Below are 18,780 nucleotides of genomic sequence, written 5' to 3'. Positions count from 1 at the left end.
GTCAAGACTACAGCACTGCTTCCTGTAATATCTTCTCAAACCTGAACCTTTGTGAAGGCTGAGATCAGACTGGTAGCCCTCCTTAATTCAGCATTTCTAACTTCCTGAACAAGTCCCCTTTCCACCTTATAACATCTGCTACAATCTCTTTCTAGTACAGGGGTCAGCAAACTTTTTCAGCAGGGGGGCCGGTCCACTGTCCCTCAGACCTTGTGGGGGGCCGGACTATATTTTGAAAAAATATATGAACGAATTCCTATGCCCCACAAATAACCCAGAGATGCATTTTAAATAAAAGAACACATTCTACTCATGTAAAAACACCAGGCAGGCCCCACAAATAACCCAGAGATGCATTTTAAATAAAAGCACACATTCTACTCATGTAGAAAAACATGCTGATTCCCGGACCGTCCGCGGGCTGGATTGAGAAGGTGATTGGGCCGCATCCGGTCCCCGGGCCTTAGTTTGGGGGACCCCTGTTCTAGTAAATATTAATAACTGCCAATCCATCAGGTTGCAGCAGAGAGAAAGATGGGAAGCAGTGCCACTCAAATATCTCAGCTGAGAGGCTATCTCCGTTTGGCTCTACCTCTCCTTGACTTGTTTACATTCAGGCTGGTCTTTGCAATAACTTCGTAACTTAAAAAACTGGTACCCAAGTCTGCTTAATTCTCGCCACCTTCTAAACATGTGACACAAAAGATAGTAAACGATCTTGTGCGTTCATGCTCTTACATGAGTGGCTCAGAGTGTCTTTTTGTCTGAGGCATTATCACAGGACTCCCAACCCCTTGTTATCAAACCATGTGCACCATGCAAACAAGTGCATATGCTTAAAAGACTGGCATAAGACACCTCCCTCTAATCCGTGATTGGTTGGGATCAGTGCAACCAACAAACGTGCTTGACACCACATCAGCAATGACGGAAGACTGATATTTTGACTCATGCGCGGATTTCCTTGGTTTTGGCATCAGCAAGTCACTTTGCAGCTGTGTCAATATTGATACATGCAAAAGCTGCACCACTCTCTTGGAAAAGACAAAAAACATACATGCCAGCCATTCTAGATCACTGCTCAAAATCCTACTGCCTCAAAAGGCTGCTCCCTTTGTGACTGCTTGTAAATGTACCACTGGGTGAGCCCAACAGTAGGAAGTCAGTACTGTAATCTCAAGCATCTGCTTACTTTATCAAAACATGTGGGGGTAGCAGACACATAGGAAAAGCAACAAGTGTAGTTATGTGACCTATTGCTACCAGCACCAAATGACAGCTGGCCCATCCTAAGTATCCAAGAAGGAAGCATGTGGTAAATGAACACCACTTTGCAGAGACTGTAACTACAGTATATAATAAATTATGTTGTTGACAATGGGAGCCACCTAGCGAATGAATAAACCCAAGTGCAAACCTCAATGTATTTTCTGGAAATAGCAAAGCACTAAGGAAGGACTCTCTTAAAATTCATATTGGACCACAGACACTCGCAATCCAATTTCTACCCAGCCGTGAAGTTTTGATTTGGCTTTGGGCAATTCAGACTCTCTTGGCTCAGTTTCTTATGTGTTAAAATACCCGGCTGGCCTATCACCGCAGGATGCTGGGAAGAAGAAAATTACTCTCAAGTAGTGAATACAACTAAATAAAGTGATACAAAAATGGAAAAATAAAAAAAATCCCATCCAATATTAATTCAAATTAGCTTGGCCCAAAACTACTAACTATACATTGCAACACTATGGTGCAACATGACCTCCTGACGGGAAGTCTCTGATACTCACTGTCAGGGAAAAGCTAAACAAAAGAAAAGTAGAAAATTTGGCAAAGTACTATGTTAAAACAAGACAATGTAATTAAGCACCATTTTCATTTGTCATTGTTTTTATATAATGAAATGCATTACAAGCATAGCAAAGCTCTTCCTCACTGATTTACTTCCATGTGAATGAAAACTGTCACCATTTGAATCTTGCTCCTGCAGTATGAAGTGGTCTAATCCAGCAACACAGGTATCATATGCAACTGCTGAGATGATATTTTACCAGATCCAATGAATTGGTTTGATTTTAAAAGCAAACCTTTGGACTATAGTTGCATCCACCCTGGGATCTACAATTCTCACTCAGACTGCAATGTGTTGACTTGGGCAAAACCCAAACACTGTCTTGGTAGGTATCAAACAAATGTCTCTGGGCAGTCAGGACTCCACATCATGGTAATATACATAACCAACAACCACAATTTGGCTAGATTGCATGGTGACTATCACAGCATCACCAGCACAAGCCCATGGAGAGGTATAACTGGCAAAAGAAGCACCTATATGTTCCGTCTGAGTCACACAATTGACTGCATGTGCTACCACCACAATGTTTTTGAGAGCTGCTTACATCACCAAGATAATGTGGGAGTTGGATCTTAGCCAATGCTGTCATTAACTGTAATTAAAGCAGGCATCTGATGGCTTCCATCCCCTACTCAGATGCAGCAAGTATCAAGTTAAAGCACATCTAAGCACAGTTTGGGCAAATGAGTCAGGAGCAGTAGCTTCCTGTTATTTATATCCTTGAAGCTAAAGAACTTTGAACCCTCACTGGTGTTGACACAATCCTTGCACACCTCAGAAAACTGCTCTTTTACTTTAAAAAAAGATATACTTCCATACTTTCTATTGCATTAATTCTTGGACCATATGTGCATAACCATGTGGAAGTCTGCAGATTCTTCACCACTCACTCAGTTTTGCCAAGTGTTCACTAAACATATGTAACACACAAGCAGAACCGGTGCAGTTCCTGACACTGGATCAATTTGAAACAAATTTTGATAGTATATAAGAGATGCTTAGTGAAGGCTTTCTTCCAGGCATAACCTGATCTACCAGGCAGACCCTTTTGCCCAGGCTTATGGGCTTTGGAAATGATGGTGGAAATCATCTAGCTAAACTCGTGGAAGCTGTCAAGACCAACTACAATGAGAGATAAGATGAGATTCGTCGTCACTGGGGTGGCAATCTTCTGGGGCCAAAGTCAGTGGCCTGCATTGCTAAGCTTGAAAAAACCAAGGCTAAAGAACTGGCCACTAAACTTGGATAGATGTATCAGATTTGCCTCAAGAAGTTATTCCCATAAAAATAGAATACTGCAAAATAAAAATAATAATAACCCACATGCTGTTTTCTTGTAAGCACATAGAAAAAGCACATTTAGATTTCCAAAGATGTTTTAATGACATCTGCAAAAAGATTGACGGTCATGTCCCCACCTCCACCACCTCCGCCACTGTGCTAAAACTGACACCCTCTTGAATAATGAACATGTCACTGGCGGAGCCCTGCTCCTGCACAATGATGCATTCTTTCTCCGTGTCCGAGACAGCAATCTCAATGACATTCTTGTGCTCGGCAGAGCTCTGCTGTGCAGTAACATAGTGCCCATCATTGGTGATAAGGAGCTCTGTGTGGTTTCCAGGCACTGCCGTGTCCACAGAGCGCACTACCAGCACAGCTGGCTGCTCTGAAGCTAGCAGCTCCTGGGGGGCTTTCGTGCCCCTTTTGGATGGATCTCCGTCTAGGTTTCCTTTGTGCTCAAGCTGGTGACGTCGCAGGCTCTGGGGGAGGGTGTAGCCCATGCCACAAATTTGGCACTGGTGTGGTTTGTCAGCGTGGTGGGCTTTCTGGTGGCGTCGCAATTTTGTGGCCAGAGGATAGGATTTGGGGCACAGATGGCAGCGGAAAGGGCGCTCGCCTGTATGCAAACGTTCGTGAGCCCGTAACGTGTGGGGATCACGCAGTGCTTTCCCACACACTGTGCACAGGTGAGCCTCACCTGTGTGGGAGATCAGGTGACGGCGCAGCTCAGGGCGCTGCGGGAAGGCATCTCCACAGAAGTGGCAGCAGTAAGGGCGCTCCCCTGTATGCAAGCGAAGGTGCCCACGGAGATTGCCCTGCTGTCGGAAAGACTTGGGGCAGTAGGGACAGGTATATGGGCGTTCCCCTGTGTGCAGCCGCATATGGTTGCGCAATGACCCAGGGTTGGCCAGCTGCCGCTCGCATATCACACACTGGCAGGCGGCGGCAGCAGATGGCCTTGGCTCCTTAGCCTGGTGAGTTTTGCGATGGATCCGGAGAGAGGGCCGACGGGCAAAGGATTTCCCACAGTCAGGGCATACAAAAGGGCGCTGGCCTGTGTGCAGCACCTGGTGTTCTTGAAGGTCCCGTTTGGTGCCATAACTCTTGTGGCACTGTGGGCAGGGGAATGGCCGCACCCCTCGGTGGCCCAGTGTGTGCGCTTTAAAGCTTTCTTCTGAGCTATAGCTCTTGCCACACTCTGTGCACAGGAACGGTTTGTGATCAGTATGCACAAAGTGGTGCTTCTTCAGGTGGCAAAGCTGCAGGAAGGCTTTGCCACACTCTTTGCACCGGTATCGTCGCTCGTGGTCTGCCTCCTTGATCTGTGGAGCACTACCAATGTTGCTTGGAGACACTTCCTCCTGCTTAGGACTTTCACTCTGCTCCTCCACTCTGTCCCTGGGTGTAGACATGGCACATCCACTGGGGGCTCCTTCAGCACAAGATTGGCCCCTCAACACCTCCACCTTCTCAGCCAAGTGAGCACTGGGTTGAATTGCACTGGATGGGGGTGGATGTGAACAAATGTCAGTTGGTTTTACCTTGGATAGTGTCTCATTCACTTGCTCTGTTTGAGGATGCAGCACATCATCCTCTTTACTTCCACCCTCCTCAGCCACAGAGCAGCTCACAATGGGCTGCTTCTCTCCATGCTGCTCCTTGGAGTCCCTGACCTCACGTTGCAGGGACCCATTTCCAGTCCTTTTCTTGTGATCACTTTCCAGGCCAGGAGGCTGCTTGACTGGCAGCTTCTTATCCAGCAAAGGAAGACAATGGGCTCTGGCTTTCTGCTCCACAACCTTGGGGATATCAAGAGCACCTGCAATTTGAACCAGTAACCATTAGCTCCCTTAACAAAGAAAACAAAGTAATTATTGACACTTCAAGGTGAGACTTGTGTTTCTATGCACTGCTCTACTCCCCACCTACTGCCTCAATCATGCTGAACAGAGATATTTTGCTGAGCACAGAGGCTCGAGAAGTTCTACTAGTTATCAAAGCAGTGCTTCTGAGAATTGAAACATAGCTGGGTTTTAGCTAGGTAACTCTGCTTGAATTTAAATATCCAAAAAGTTTAGAATTTGGGGAGAAATATTTCAGTAACTTCTGTAAGCACAGCTTCCTTAATCTTTTTGACGCAATTTGGATTTCTCTGAAGTGCTTTACCATATAACTTAGAATGAGGTTACAGAAATGTGTAGAAACAGCAAATTTCAACACTCTTATCATGTGTAATCTTTGCTGTTTTCTTTAGAAAGCAAGAATTGCAAACTACAACAGCTTATCCATACAGTCACAATATCAGGGACCTGTGTTTCTCCCTTATTCATAACAAGCAGAGTTACCTTGAGCAGTTAAATTCACCTAAGAAAATTAAGGAAACAGACATGGATATAGAATGCATAGCTGCCAAGTTTTCCCTTTTCTCGCGAGGAAGCCTATTCAGCATAAGGGAAAATCCCTTTAAAAAGGGATAACTTGGCAGCTATGATAGAATGTCACAGGGAAATGAAGTTGTGTGCGTGAGAAAACCAAGAGAGTAAGGCGCCTGACTGATTCCAGCATTATGGACAGGAGTTGCCCACATTATTTGTGGGTGCCCATGATTTGTTAAAATGGTATAAAAATAATGTAAGCTTCTAGTGCAGACATACCTTCAGATATTTGATCAAATGTACTCTGGCATGATAAACATTCTGATTCACCATGTGCACTTCTCAAAGAAATCACCTCTTCCAGCACTGCAATAAGATAGCAAAGCACTGTTTGGAAGGATGGGACTGGCCAGTGCTGTTGAGCAAAATAAAGGTCACTGGCTAGAGGAGTGGACACTTCTGCCTGGCTGTGGGCTGATTGAATTGTCCTGGGCAAGAATATGCTTCCACACTTGATTCCCAATCTCTGTACTTGGGATGTTGAAAGGCAGCCTCTCAGGGGATTGTGCCTTGAAAGCACTGCTGAAATATTCCTTATTCACAGCAAGCGAGTGTATACATTCTGAACAAGTTGCCTCCCACAGTATCATTTGAAGGAAAAAAAGGAGCCCCTAACTTTCAAGTTAAAATATTACTATCAGTCTGAGTTTCTTCACAAACAGATGGCAATTTAGGTCTGTGAAAATCAAATCATGCACCATAAACTCTTTTTGTGAAAGGAAGGACAAAACACAAGGTGCTTCAACTACAGTTGCCTGGGTGTGCAGAGTTTGGCAGTGGAGTTCTTTGCTTAAGGAACATGCATGTTTCTATTACCAAGTATGTTAAGTCAATTTTTTAAAGAATAAAAACCCTTCCTGTTTCTGATGCTGCTTAAATCACCTGTGATACCCCCTACCCCCTTCTAACTAAGACTCTAGGAATTCATGTACAGTACCTGCAAAAGAATCTATTGCATCGCCATCTAGGGAAGCATCTCCTTTCTGTGTCAAAGTCTTTGCTTCCACAGTGGTGGTCTTAGCTAGCTGCTCCTCTACCATTTTCCTCTGTGCGACAAATACCCCATCTGATATATTTGCTGGTGCATTCTTTTCCAGGCAAGCAGGACTGGCCTCTGTGAACCAGTACAGCAGTTCAGTGCCAGCTGCAACGGGACAGCATACTCGGATGTGGAGCTCCCCATTGATCCATACTAATGCCACATTTGCCTCATCTTTATCCCGGCTTTGCTTCACCAAGCTGTAAGACACGTTATGCCAAGCATCAGTATCCAATATGGGCTTTGTCTGAAGTATAGGGGCATGACAAGGCTCTAGAGAGGCAGTGCAGGTGGGTGTTATGTGAGACGGAAGGGGGCCTCAGTCAGGTCTATCAACTAATATGTCTATAGATCCTGACGGTTTTTTTGAGTAGCCTCCTAGGAAAAGTCAATTCAGAATACTTTTGTTGAGACAGATTTATGAGTCGATCTAACTCAGCATTGTTCACACTGACTGGTAGTAGTTCTCCAGAGTTTTAGGCAGGGGTCCTCCTTGGAGGTACAGTGATGGAAAGCTGTTTATAAAACCATATAGGTAACAAAACACCTAGTTCATATAAAATGGATTCTGAGAGTGGCCACACAAGAGTACTGATTAAGGGTGCAAAAGACTTGCAGCTGCTTCGTTTGTTATATTTAAAGTCACATATAGGACGTTTAATCTGCACAAAATTGCTGGCTCATGACTGATTGGTCAAATTGCCCTCTCCAAAGGCTAAATGAATATATTTAGATTTACCATCCTATTTTTTAGGAAGATGAATAATTATTTAAGAGATCTTTGTTAGACTAAATAGAAATTTATTGCTAGCTGTAAAATATTGAGTTGTATTCAATTAAATCCAGGCAGAATAGAGCCAATGAAATTAATGAGCCCAAGTGAGTCAAGTCCATTAATGTAAACATGTCTACTCAAAATAAGACTAGCACCGAATATCACTTACTGATTTTATTTATGTTTTTAAGGGTGGAATTCATCATAGTGATATTACAATCCTATCAACACAGGCATTTCAGCTTGCTGGACAGAACCATCTCCCCTCTCCTTCCCCTGAACACTCTTCTGGGGATTCTCCTGACCCCCTCAGAGAGAATTTGGCATAAGAGAAGGGAGGAAGTTCCAGTGCACTGGTTCTTATTAGAACACCTGCTTAGTCGAATATGTCCCAATTTTTCTTCTTGATTTTTATGACTTTAGGTTTTTTTCTATGTAAATGGAGTTAATTTTTTAAAAAGCTATAATCCACTTAGTTTTCTTTCCAGGGGAAACCATGGAAGGCATGTATTATAATTATTGATGAGAGGCAACTTAGATGGATTAACACAGAGCTGTTTTGACAATATAACCTAAGAAACCAATAAGCCTGACATTTTAGCTCGCTCCAGAATGCATTGGGAGACAAATTTATGTGCTGCCATACCCTGTAGCTGATTTCCTTCAGCATTAGGAAAAAGTTGCAAGATGAGAAGACAGACAGCAGAGGAGCTACTCAGCTCCTAGGGGTGACAAAGGAAAAGAGCAGAGAGCTAGTTGCTATTAAACAGGCCAGTTTCAAAATCTGCAGCAAAAACATTTATTGATCACACATGTATCACTCATTCTTCAGTGGCTAACATACCAAAACCTATATATCCTCTAACAGTTACTTTTTGGATTTACAGAGGCAAACAGAGTCATCAGAAATAAATTCCAGGATCACATCTGATTTATCAGCAAAATTTATCAGCAAAATGATTTATCAGCAAAATTTATCATCTCATTGCTCTGTTATATATTTGTTATATATCTGGATTGATTTTTGAGATGTGTGAGAATAAAGTCCTTCACATCATCATATGCTGAAAGTTCATCTGGCTGCTTGAAGAAACCATCAAGTGATTGCTGCACTACAATTTGTGATAACAAACACTGAGTTTGTGGTGCAGCCATATCTGCTTTTCAACAGAAATGGCCCCATACTGGTTGCCGGAAAAATGTTAAGTGCTGTTGGTGAGATAAATACTAAAGTCTGATTCTCACAACTTACATAATTTTCAGGATTGACGGTAAAACATCTATGTGGTTTACAAACAAGTTAAAAAACAGTTTGCGTGAATTGACCCTAACTTGTTCATTATGATAAAAAAATTCCTTCAGTAGCACCTTAAAGACCAACTAAGTTTTTATTTTGGTATGAGCTTTCGTGTGCATGCACACTTCTTCAGATATCTGAAGAAGTGTGCATGCACACGAAAGCTCATAACAAAATAAAAACTTAGTTGGTCTTTAAGGTGCTACTGAAGGAATTTTTTTATTTTGCTTCGACTCAGACCAACACGGCTACTTACCTGTAACTTGTTCATTATGGTTTGAATGATCGTAGCCAACAAACCACTTCATTAGATGTATGAAGTTTGCTGAGAAAGTTGTAAAGCAGAACGCAAGTTACCCACATAGTTTTGCTGTTCTCACCTTTTCCAGCTTGCTATCCTGTTGCAAGCAGAAGCCTCTTTCCAGCAAGCTGGTGGAAGTTCCTGAAACACAAGAGTAAGGGGAGTCCCAGTTAGAGAGGTATTTTAATTCCCATGGGCAGATCTTAAGCCCAGAACTAATGGGCTAGCTGTCCTTTTCACCTGAGGGTCAATTCAACAATCAAGTTGGCATATTATGAATGAGTGTGGTGGCCTATGCTCTCAGGGCCAACATACATATAATGTAGGCAATATGCCGTTAGGTCTTCCAATGTCTTTTTATTTACTTGAGAGCAGCTATGCACCCTTGCCTGGATCACAGCCTTCACACTGTTTCCTCTGTTGAAATTACCATCCTAAGTTTAAATGCACAGCTCACATCCTCTAGCAGCTGTGCATTCAGTACTGTGGGCCCAATTTTATGGAACTCCCTTCTATTTGAGATCAGACAATCCCCCTTCCTGTTGAACACTGGGTGCCTACTGACGACTTTTCATTCTGGCAGACATTTTAATGAAATCGACTGATTTATGGTTTCAACTTATTTTTATTTTCATTGCATTGCACTATTGTACATCATTTAAGAGACTGCCATAATTAAGCAATATATAAATTGTCAAAAGAAAAATAAATGAATGAGCTGTTGTTTGCCCTACAGGAGGTGGGGAGGAAGTTAGGTAATGTCATCGGCCCCTCGGTCCTATCAGGATTGGGCACCTGTAATGGTGAATGGTGTGGGTCTTCTCTTCTCCATGCAACATTAGATGTCAGAACAGGGGAAACAAAGCTACATCATCTTAGCTCTTGTCACTGCTCCTCTTAAGAAGAGCAGAGAATCATTGGGGAGGGGGGAGGACTCTGACTAGCCAGTGGGAGGAGCTGAACAAGAGGAGCTCGAGGTAGAGGGGCAGGACAGTATTGTGGCCACAAACCTGGCACCACTTTTGTAGCTGCATTTGCATACATTTGCATACATTTGTGTGCACAGCAGGCTAGTGAGGCAAGAGAGTCTCATGAGTGAGCATACTCCATTTAGTCTTTTAAAAACTTGGTGGGAGGGGTGTGACAACCATTGGGACATCTTCTAGCTTCCATTCATAGAATCAAGAATTGTAGAGCTGGAAGGGAACTTGAGGGCTATCTGGTCCACCTCTCTGCAATGCAGGAATCTTTTGCCCAGTGTGGGGCTTGAACCCACAACCCTGAGATTAAGAGTCTCATGCTCTACCAACTCAGTTATTCAGTTCTGAATCACTTGTCTTGCTCTTGTAACTTGAACTCTTTACGACTGAACCTGTGCTTGCTGCTAGCCTGAGTAAAGATCGCTTCCTTACTCTGAAGTAAGTACTGTGTGATTTCAATCATGGAAATAAGGATAGTTAATCATCTTCCCTAAGCACTGCTTCACCAACCCATTATCCTCCCTCTGCAGTATGTTTTTAAGCTATTAAAAAATAATCCCAAGATACAGTGATTGCTACTATATCACATATAGTTCAGCCCTCAGATCCACAGTAACAATTATTGGTACTTACTGTAATTCAACACATGTTCAACTGAGTTGTCAGAAATAGGAGGAGCTTAGATTATTATTTGTAATACTACTACTACTTGTAAAGTCACTTTGGGAAAATACAGCCATGTGGTGAACTGTTTGCCTATAGAGCTTCAGCAGCTACAAACTATCCACCCACTTTCATTCAGTTGTAGTAAATACTTGCCTCACTAGATGGCCTGATACTACAGATGACCAACTCTCCCTACACTGTTGCGGTCACTTTGCAATGACCTTTTAAAGCAGCTGGGAGTAGTGCACAGTAGTGGCTAGACTATGTAGGAGACCAAATGTTAAAACTGCTCAGATAATAATAGAGGAGTAAGTGGCCTTGAGCAACAATAACTTTCAGTGCTCCTTCACAGAATTGTTGAGTGGATAAAAATGTGCCTGACTGTAAGTTGTCTTGAGTACTAGTAAAGTGGAATATAAACTAAGCAGACATCATGCCACATTCAGTCAGTTTCAACCCATGCAATGAGCAGGGGTATGCCAAGTGAGGGCTGAGTTGTGTGCATGATCGAGCAGATACATGACTGCTTCATGAGAAACAAACTTCACCTTTGAAGCACATTCTCAATGGGACAACTAGGTAACATGAAGTGACTACAGTTCAGACTTCTATAAACAGAAAGAGGAAAGTGCGGCACCAGAGCTAGGTGTGTGTGCAATTACCTTCTTACATGAAAAACCTTGCTAGTTTGGACAAAAGGTAAAGGGACCCCTGACCATTAGGTCCAGTCGTGACCGACTCTGGGGTTGCGCGCTCATCTCGCATTATTGGCCGAGGGAGCCAGCGTATAGCTTCCAGGTCATGTGGCCAGCATGACAAAGCCGCTTCTGGCAAACCAGAGCAGCACATGGAAACGCCGTTTACCTTCCCGCTGTAGCGGTTCCTATTTATCTACTTGCATTTTGACGTGCTTTCGAACTGCTAGGTTGGCAGGAGCTGGGACCAAGCAACGGGAGCTCACCCCATCACAGGGATTCGAACCGCCGACCTTCTGATCAGCAAGCCCTAGGCTCAGTGGTTTAACCACAACGCCACCTGGGTCCCAGTTTGGACAAAAGGTCCATCTAACTCAGTATTCTAACAAGTCTGATATGGGGGCAATAGCCCACTCTGTCATGGCATTCAGTGGCATTCAGCTGCCGAAACACTGTGGCTAATAACCATTATGAGAGGAGGGGAAATGCCTTCTATCCCCTTTCTCCCACCCATGTGCAGGTGTGTAAATGATACCAGAAACCAATCAAAACTATTTTTTGGCCACCCAGAAGTGACCAGGACAGCTGCACTTTGAAGAGAGAAATTGGGCAAGCAAACTGCTTTCTTAACTGGTGGATATAACAAGCTGCACCTGCCAGAGTCCCTTCTCCCGGCAACCGAGAAGGGTCGGGCGTCTAGATTTGGTCGGCCGGGCAGGGGGTCGCGAGAGGGCGCCCCCCACTGGCCTGAGGGCTCTGACTGGAGGCCCAAACTTGTCCGCCGCCTGCCCATCGCTCACCGCCGGGAAGGCGCCCGCCTCCTGCTCCTCTTCCTCCGGCCCAAGCAGGAGCAGCAGCGCCCCCGGCTGCAAGGGGCTCCCCACACACCACACCCCAAGGCCCCTCTCGGCGGAGAGGGAAGGGCCCAGGGCTAAGCCCCGCGGAAGGCTCCACACTGGGCAGCAGGACCAGCCGCCGCCGCGCGCGTCCGGGGGCCGACCTGAAAGGGAAGCAGAAACAGGAAAGCAGTCAAGGACGCGGGGCGGCAAACGAACTCCGCTCCCTCCCGTCTCCCGGACCACGAAAGACACCTGCTCCCCCTCACTCTGGCCGGGGCTCTGCTCCATAACGGCTCCTGGGCGGAACGTTCCGCGCAACGAGCTGTGTTTGTGCCCGGACGGCTTTTCCCTTTCTCTCGCCGGCCTTTCCCAGAGGAGGAGGGAGCGTGTTGCCACGGAGACTCGTCCTTTTTCCGGTTCGGAGGCGGATGTTTGTGAAAGGGGGGTTTGACAGGCGGGAGTGGCGGCTGCTGGCGAGCGGAGGAGCGCTAAGTGCAGGAACTCCGTGCTGGGTGCGCGTTGTCCGCGTCGTCGGGGCTGCATCTCTTCCCTTCCCCCCAACGCACACACCTTCATGAGATAAATAGTGAGTGGAGGCCCAAGCGGGGCGGGGGTTCCTTCTGGGTTTATTCTCTTGTTTATTGGGGGGGGAGCGGGGGGCTGGGGGCGAAGTAGAGGGAGGGCGCATGCGTCGACTCCAGCCTCAGCGTGACTTTCGGAGGGAAGGAGGGAGGTCTCTTGTCAAGCAGGGGCCGCTGCCAGGCTCAGGGCTGGACTTCTGTCTCCACCCTCCCACCATCTCCGTTGGTGTCGTCGTTCTCAGAGTTGCCAGGTTCAGATCTATGTCAGATTTTGGAAGACGCCCCCCCGCTCCCTCAGCAACCCCAAGGGGCCCCCGTGCCTTTGTTGTTAAGGACCCCCCCCCCTTCCCTTGGTCCTTTCCTGGAGATCTTTTTTGGTGCTGGGGAGGTGGAGGCGCCTACGCAGGGGAGGCTTTTTGGAGTGTGCGCGTGCGTGCAGGTGCTTAAAGGCGGCGGCGGCGGCGAGATGAGAAACGTTCGGTTACATAAAATGAACTGATTTTAGAACCCAAACCCTTGCCACCTGTGCACACTTTTTGGGGGGGGGAATACAGTATTTGCAGTTTGGGAAATACTTGCAACTGAGTTAAGCAGGGGTAGTAAGGTCAAGGTGTGTGGGTTGCTTAAAAGCGAACATATAAAGACTTTCACGCAGCAAAAATTGGTGCCAGAACTCCCCATTTCTATTGAATGGGGCTTGTCACAGAGTAGTGTCGGGTGACTGCGCATTGGCCCCCTGTCCGTTATGCAGAAGGGTGCTCTAGTGAATTGTGATGTCTCCACTGCCATCTGTATGAAGCTGTTGGGTTCCAGTAGGGACCCCATTTGTACCATGGCGTTAAGCTGATGGTACTCCTTTTCTCTGTTACACCAGAATCAAGTGTGACTGTGCAAGCCCTGGGTGAGTATTTGGTATGCACAAGAAGTGGGGGTGAATCCTGTTAAGACCAAGGCCCTGTAAGCAACTAGCTCTGTGTGTGGATTTTGGGAGTTTGCTTTTTCTGGACCAGGGTTCTACTCCCTTTGCTGGAACTGGAATGTCATATGGGGGTGCTCCTTGATCATTCTTTGTTTCTGGGGGTACAAGTGACCTCAGTGGCTAAGGGTTACTTCTGCCACCTTGTACTCTTGCACTAGCTGTGACTATTCTTGGACCAGTGCAGCCAAGCTACAGTGATCCATGCATTGGTAAGCTCAAGACTGCATTAGGGTAGTTTGGTCCATGTGGGACTGGGCCTTAAGGCTGGTTTGGAAGCTGCAGCATGTATGGTAACATCCGTGTTGAGGGAATTGTGCTGCTGAGCAAAGTTGAAGGTTTCATTATACCTACATATTCCTAAACTTAAGAAAAGGTTATTTGAGAGAATGCCTTCTCCCATATAGATGTGTCTGTTCACTAAGATCTTCAGAGAAGGCCCTATCACTTATGCTGTGGCCCACAGAGACTTATCTCATGCTAAGCTGGAAGAGGGCCTTCTCCTTTTTGGCCTCCAGCCTGTGAGATGCACCTGCTGTGGTGAGCGTTCATCTGCTGTTAAAAACACAGCTACCTTATTTGAGGCTTCCCTGGCCTCTGATACCATGATTTGAATGGTTCCTGGTTCCTGTGTTTGTGTTATGCTGCTTTTAGCGGACTATTGTACTGTATATAGAATTGCTTTGTTACATTGAATTATTTTGTTGCACTCCATCTTGATATTTTAAAGAGGTGGTATGTACGTAACTATTTTAATTTAAACTTTCAAAGTTTCTGGAGCCCTTGGGGAGTTTGAGTCTGGTAATTCTAAATGTATGCTTTGCTAGTTTGCATAAATCATCTCACAGAAACTGCTTTATCCTGCTTTTATCAGGATTCTTACACCATGCTTCTGTGGTAAATGTAATCCCACAAATACTTGAGGCTACTGCATAAGGCTTTGTGGCCCATCACAAGATTGTCACTAGGGCTTTGTGGTTTACGTATTTGAGCTGGAAAAAAGGGGGAGTTATATAGTTCTGTAAAGGAGAAAGAGTAGGAAGTATGGGGTGTGGTAGGGGCTCAGTAAAACCAGAGGGGTGTGATAGCACTTGTTTAAGGAGAAATCATTACTTATTGTGTTTTGGTTCATGCATGTCCATAAACAGAGCATTGAACTAGGATGGAGACTCTTATAGGATTATTATGTCTGACTTGTGAAGAGCAATCTGGAGAAGGAAATATGACAGGAATGCCCACTTTCATGACAATTTCTGCTTTGAGATAATGAGTGAAAGAAATTAGAGGGATTATATAGCTTGCTTGGAAGTCTTTGATGTTCAGCTGTTCCTGCTGAACAAAAGCAGACAAATTTAAAGTTCTTTGGTTTAAATGAAATGTTTGAGATTATTCTATGGATCTGTTTTCATGTCCTTTGAGCTTGCAGTAAAAACCCTAATGCAAATAGACAGAATTACCCTGGAAGTAGGGTAGGCATGTGCGTTAAAAATGTGGCACAATTTCCCCCCACCCTGTGATTGAATTTGTGTAACATTTCCAGAGTCTCAGTGTGAGCTCAGCAACTGGAAAAGGTTGGCTGAGGCAGGGTCTAAGTAGTCAGGTTTATGATCTGGCAGGAAAGGTGTGGTGTCTTTTTAGTTCTGTCACCTGACTTGGTTCTGGGCATTCAGCAGATTGCGTTGTTCAGTAAGTGTATCCTGTTTGATTTACCGGTAAGCTGGCAGCTTGAGGGAAGGGGGGATCAGAGGAAGGGACTACCTTGGCTTAACTCTTCTGCTCCCTCCCCTTGAGGTTGACAACAGTGTTGGCTAGGACTGGTAAACATAATGGCTGCCTTTCTTTACCGTACTGAAATATGGATAAAATTAAGTAGATTTCACAATCAATGCAACACTGGAGGCCCAAACAGCTGTAGTAGACAGTTCTATATTGAGTCAGCAGGGTTGTTGACAATATGAAAGAAATAGGGTGTGCTGTTCCTATGAGCTATAAGGAGGAATCTTAACTCACCAGCTGTTAAAACTATAACTAGTTGAAAACCTCTTTTGCAGTTAATGTCTTCAGAGAGATTCCTTTTCCAGTTATCATTTAAGGAAATTTGGTTTATGGAAGTGTGGAACAAGTTGTTGTAACACTGCATCTATGGAATAGTCTCCCTGTGGAGATTTGCTGTACAGCAACACATTAATCAGGGTCAGAGTAGGTTTAAATGGTATTGTGACTAATGTTTTTAAAATGTTGTGAGGAATGAAACAAGGTTGCATTATGGCTCCCACTCCTTTTAGCGTTTATATGAATGATTTGGTGCTATATTGAGCCAATGCAAACGCCCCTCTCCAGTAATTAGGAACAATCTCAATCTTGATGTATGCAGATGATTTAGTGCTCCTCTCTCATTCCCGATTGGGTCTCAAAAAACTCCTGAGTTCAGCATACAATAAATTGGGAAACCTACCCATAAATTACTCTTAAGACCAAGATTATGCTTTTTGGCAAACACAGTCCTAGGCAGTGCTATTTAGAGAAAGAGGTGCAGGAACTCACTATGAACACCTCCCTTGTTCTTATAATGACATTGATGCCCACCTGAGAGGTGTGGGACTAAGTTCTGGTGAGGTCTGACTGACAAAAAAGCCCTGGTCCTAGGTATAAATTGTGCTTAGATCAGAAAGCTATAGAACAAACTTGCTCATTTAGATACCATACCTGGGTCTACTCTTTAGTGAAACCATCTTTTGGAAGTGCCATATGGAGGCAGTGAAAGCCAAAGCACAAAAAACCATAGCAGCATTGATGAAGTCCTGTTATAATAAGGGAGAGAAACTGATTGAACCTGCCATAAAAATATTTGGTAACAAACCACTTATTCAAATCCTCTTTGTAGCATTGAAATATGTGGCTCTGGTTCAAACTCCATTAAAGTTTTGGAAATTGTGCAGAATGCTTCCCCCCCCCCAAAAGCTATACTCTCTACCAACAGGAATATCAGCAGCTCATCCTCATAAAGAACCAATTAAGGCAAGAGTGGATAGTTAAAGTATATATTTAAAAATACTACTATGCCTATTGAGAGTTTTCCTGTACAGCTTGTCAAGATGTTTTAGACCTTGAATAAGTGTCAACTAAGGGATTGACTCTGCTGGATAGAATCCAGAAAAGACTTTCAGCTAATTAGAAATACCAAATTCTCTCCCCCCACCCCCTGGTATCCACTCTTGATTACTATTTCAGCGAAGCATAGATTAGATCTACTGCTAAAGAATACAACAAATGAATGGCCATGGTTTATGAAACTTAAAGGTAAAGGTACCCCTGACCATTAGGTCCAGTCGCGGACGACTCTGGGATTGCGGTGCTTATCTCGCTCCACCAACCATAATTTGGTGTTATGAGAACGTGGTATCATTTTCAGGCAAATGGAAATAATGGTTTTCCAGTTTGGATGAAATAGCAAGCCAGCTAAGTTTCAGTCCTGATTTTCAGGAATCAGTAATGTACAAGGGGAGGAGAATGTGCAAGTCAAAGACTCCTCAGGCATTCTTACATTCCTGAATGTAAACCCATGGTTGAATAACCCATTAAAGTTGTTCAGATCTCAGTGATGTTTGTCACATGGGGCAAAAATGAAGTAGAAACACAAAGTCTATATGGCAAGGCTGTGAAATTTTCAACACAATATTCAGCAGTCAGATTCAACCATAATCTACAGTCCTTTAACATTTCATGCCTCAGGAATGGTGAGCCTGTGACCTTTCAGAAGTTGTTGGACTCTGAAATATACTCTGAGTCGAGAGTGAATTTCATGCTCTTTATTCAGCTTGTAGTAGCAAAGGAGGAGAAGAGAAGAATGGCTCTTTTCCCAAAACGTCTGCTTATATACATTATTTACACAATGGGCCTTGCGAGATTGGCTACTTCAGGGCTGCACCTGTAGGCCAATCAGGTTGCAGATTCACTTCTGCCAGCAGCCTGATTGGCTGCTCCTGCAGGCGAATCAGGTTGTGGATTCACTTCTGCCAGCAGCCTGATTGGCTGCTCCTGCAGGCCAATCAGGTTGCTGATTCACTTCTAACTGGAGCTGGATTGGGTGGCTCCTGCGAACCAATCAGACTGCTGCATTTTGGATCCTATTGTTCTACCGGTAGGATTCAGCTCAGTGCATAACAGAGTCTAACCTTCATCTTATCCAGCTAGCATTGCCTATGATCAGGGATGATAGGAACTGTAATCCTACAGCCAAAGGGTCACAGGTTCACCATTCCTAGAGCATGGAATGTTGAAGGACTTTAGATTATGGTTGAGTCTGAATGCTGAATATTGTGAGTTGGTGGAGTCTTGCACAACTCTCTTTTATTTTGCTGACTTTTGTATAAAAGTGTTTAGATTTAGACCAGTGTTAGCTACCACACTACCTGACACTAGGGAAAATGAGATTTCAAAAAATATTTTTGCTGTGTTTGCCTCCAAATGGAGAACAGACTTAGCTGAAAGATCCAGGTTAAGAGGAGTTATTTCATAATATGATAGGAAGAATTAAGATATGGTTAACTCTCTGCTAGAAGTGGGATCAGTTTCCACTTAACACTCAAGTTTTTGAGGTGGTATGAATTTGTCTATAGTGTTTGTTATGTGGTGGTCATTTCAGCAAGCTTCTCAGTCGAGTAATACCAACCTTTTTTTTTTTGGACCTGTGGGTACACATAAATTGGATAAAGTGTTGAGAGTGCCACACACCTCATTCAAATACACATCACATGTTCTGTTAACTACGATCAGAGTCCTTTTTTTCAAGGTTAACTTTAGCAGGGTAAGGTGCTCCAGGGAAGGCTTCTGTAGGTGTATGTGCACACCCAGGAACCACATTGGTGATCCTAGATCCATGTTCAGCAAGATTCTTCTTTCTGTACATGGGCTGTAAAAATAATAAATTATCCTGCTAAAAAGAATATCAGTAGCATATCTGCCTCATAGAGCTCATAACTTTTTCTTAAGTGCTTTGCTAGTGCAGATCTGGCAAAATTGTAGTCCCCCAACACTGTAATAATCCAGTTGCACACCAC

General features: G+C 44.3%; 2 protein-coding genes across 6 annotated transcripts in view; one reads left to right on the top strand and one right to left on the bottom strand.

Moving 5' to 3' along the window:
* Positions 1-3,213: 3,213 nt before the first annotated feature.
* Positions 3,214-12,749, bottom strand: ZNF408 (zinc finger protein 408). Of its 4 annotated transcripts, XM_035115180.3 has the most exons (6): positions 12,430-12,555; positions 12,125-12,324; positions 9,063-9,124; positions 6,509-6,810; positions 5,791-5,877; positions 3,214-4,955 (listed from the first exon to the last, which is right to left on the bottom strand). In XM_035115180.3, the coding sequence occupies exons 1-6, from the start codon at positions 12,449-12,451 to the stop codon at positions 3,259-3,261; spliced, it is 2,370 nt and encodes a 789-aa protein (XP_034971071.1). In that variant the 5' UTR covers positions 12,452-12,555; the 3' UTR covers positions 3,214-3,258. The 4 variants fall into 4 exon arrangements, with proteins under 4 accessions (XP_034971071.1, XP_088510108.1, XP_034971053.1 ...); XM_088653982.1 differs by lacking the exon at positions 5,791-5,877 and having other exon boundaries at positions 12,430-12,739; XM_035115162.3 differs by having other exon boundaries at positions 12,125-12,551.
* ARHGAP1 (Rho GTPase activating protein 1) overlaps positions 12,609-18,780 on the top strand; it is a 28,106-nt gene continuing 21,934 nt past the window's right edge. The window contains exon 1 of one of the 2 annotated variants that reach the window (XM_035115193.3): positions 12,609-12,749. The gene's annotated coding sequence lies outside the window, so the exon portion shown is untranslated. Of the gene's footprint in view, positions 12,750-12,884; positions 12,996-18,780 lie in introns of those variants that run through there. The other variant, XM_035115201.3, reaches the window with a different exon arrangement.

This window comes from Zootoca vivipara, chromosome 1 (genome assembly GCF_965207765.1).
Source record: "Zootoca vivipara chromosome 1, rZooViv2.hap1.1, whole genome shotgun sequence".
Taxonomy (NCBI): Eukaryota; Metazoa; Chordata; class Lepidosauria; order Squamata; family Lacertidae; genus Zootoca; species Zootoca vivipara.
Note: the sequence above shows the minus strand (reverse complement) of the source record. Positions and strands in the feature narration are given on the sequence as shown.

Coding starts and splice junctions, on each gene's coding strand:
- ZNF408 (XM_035115171.3), bottom strand. CDS start 12,739: ATGAAGGTGTGTGCGTTGGGGGGAAGGGAAGAGATGCAGCCCCGACGA. Junction 9,125..12,124: donor AGGCGGGCGCCTTCCCGGCG/GTGAGCGATGGG, acceptor CTTGTGTTTCAG/GAACTTCCACCAGCTTGCTG. Junction 6,811..9,062: donor AGGATAGCAAGCTGGAAAAG/GTGAGAACAGCA, acceptor CGTGTCTTACAG/CTTGGTGAAGCAAAGCCGGG.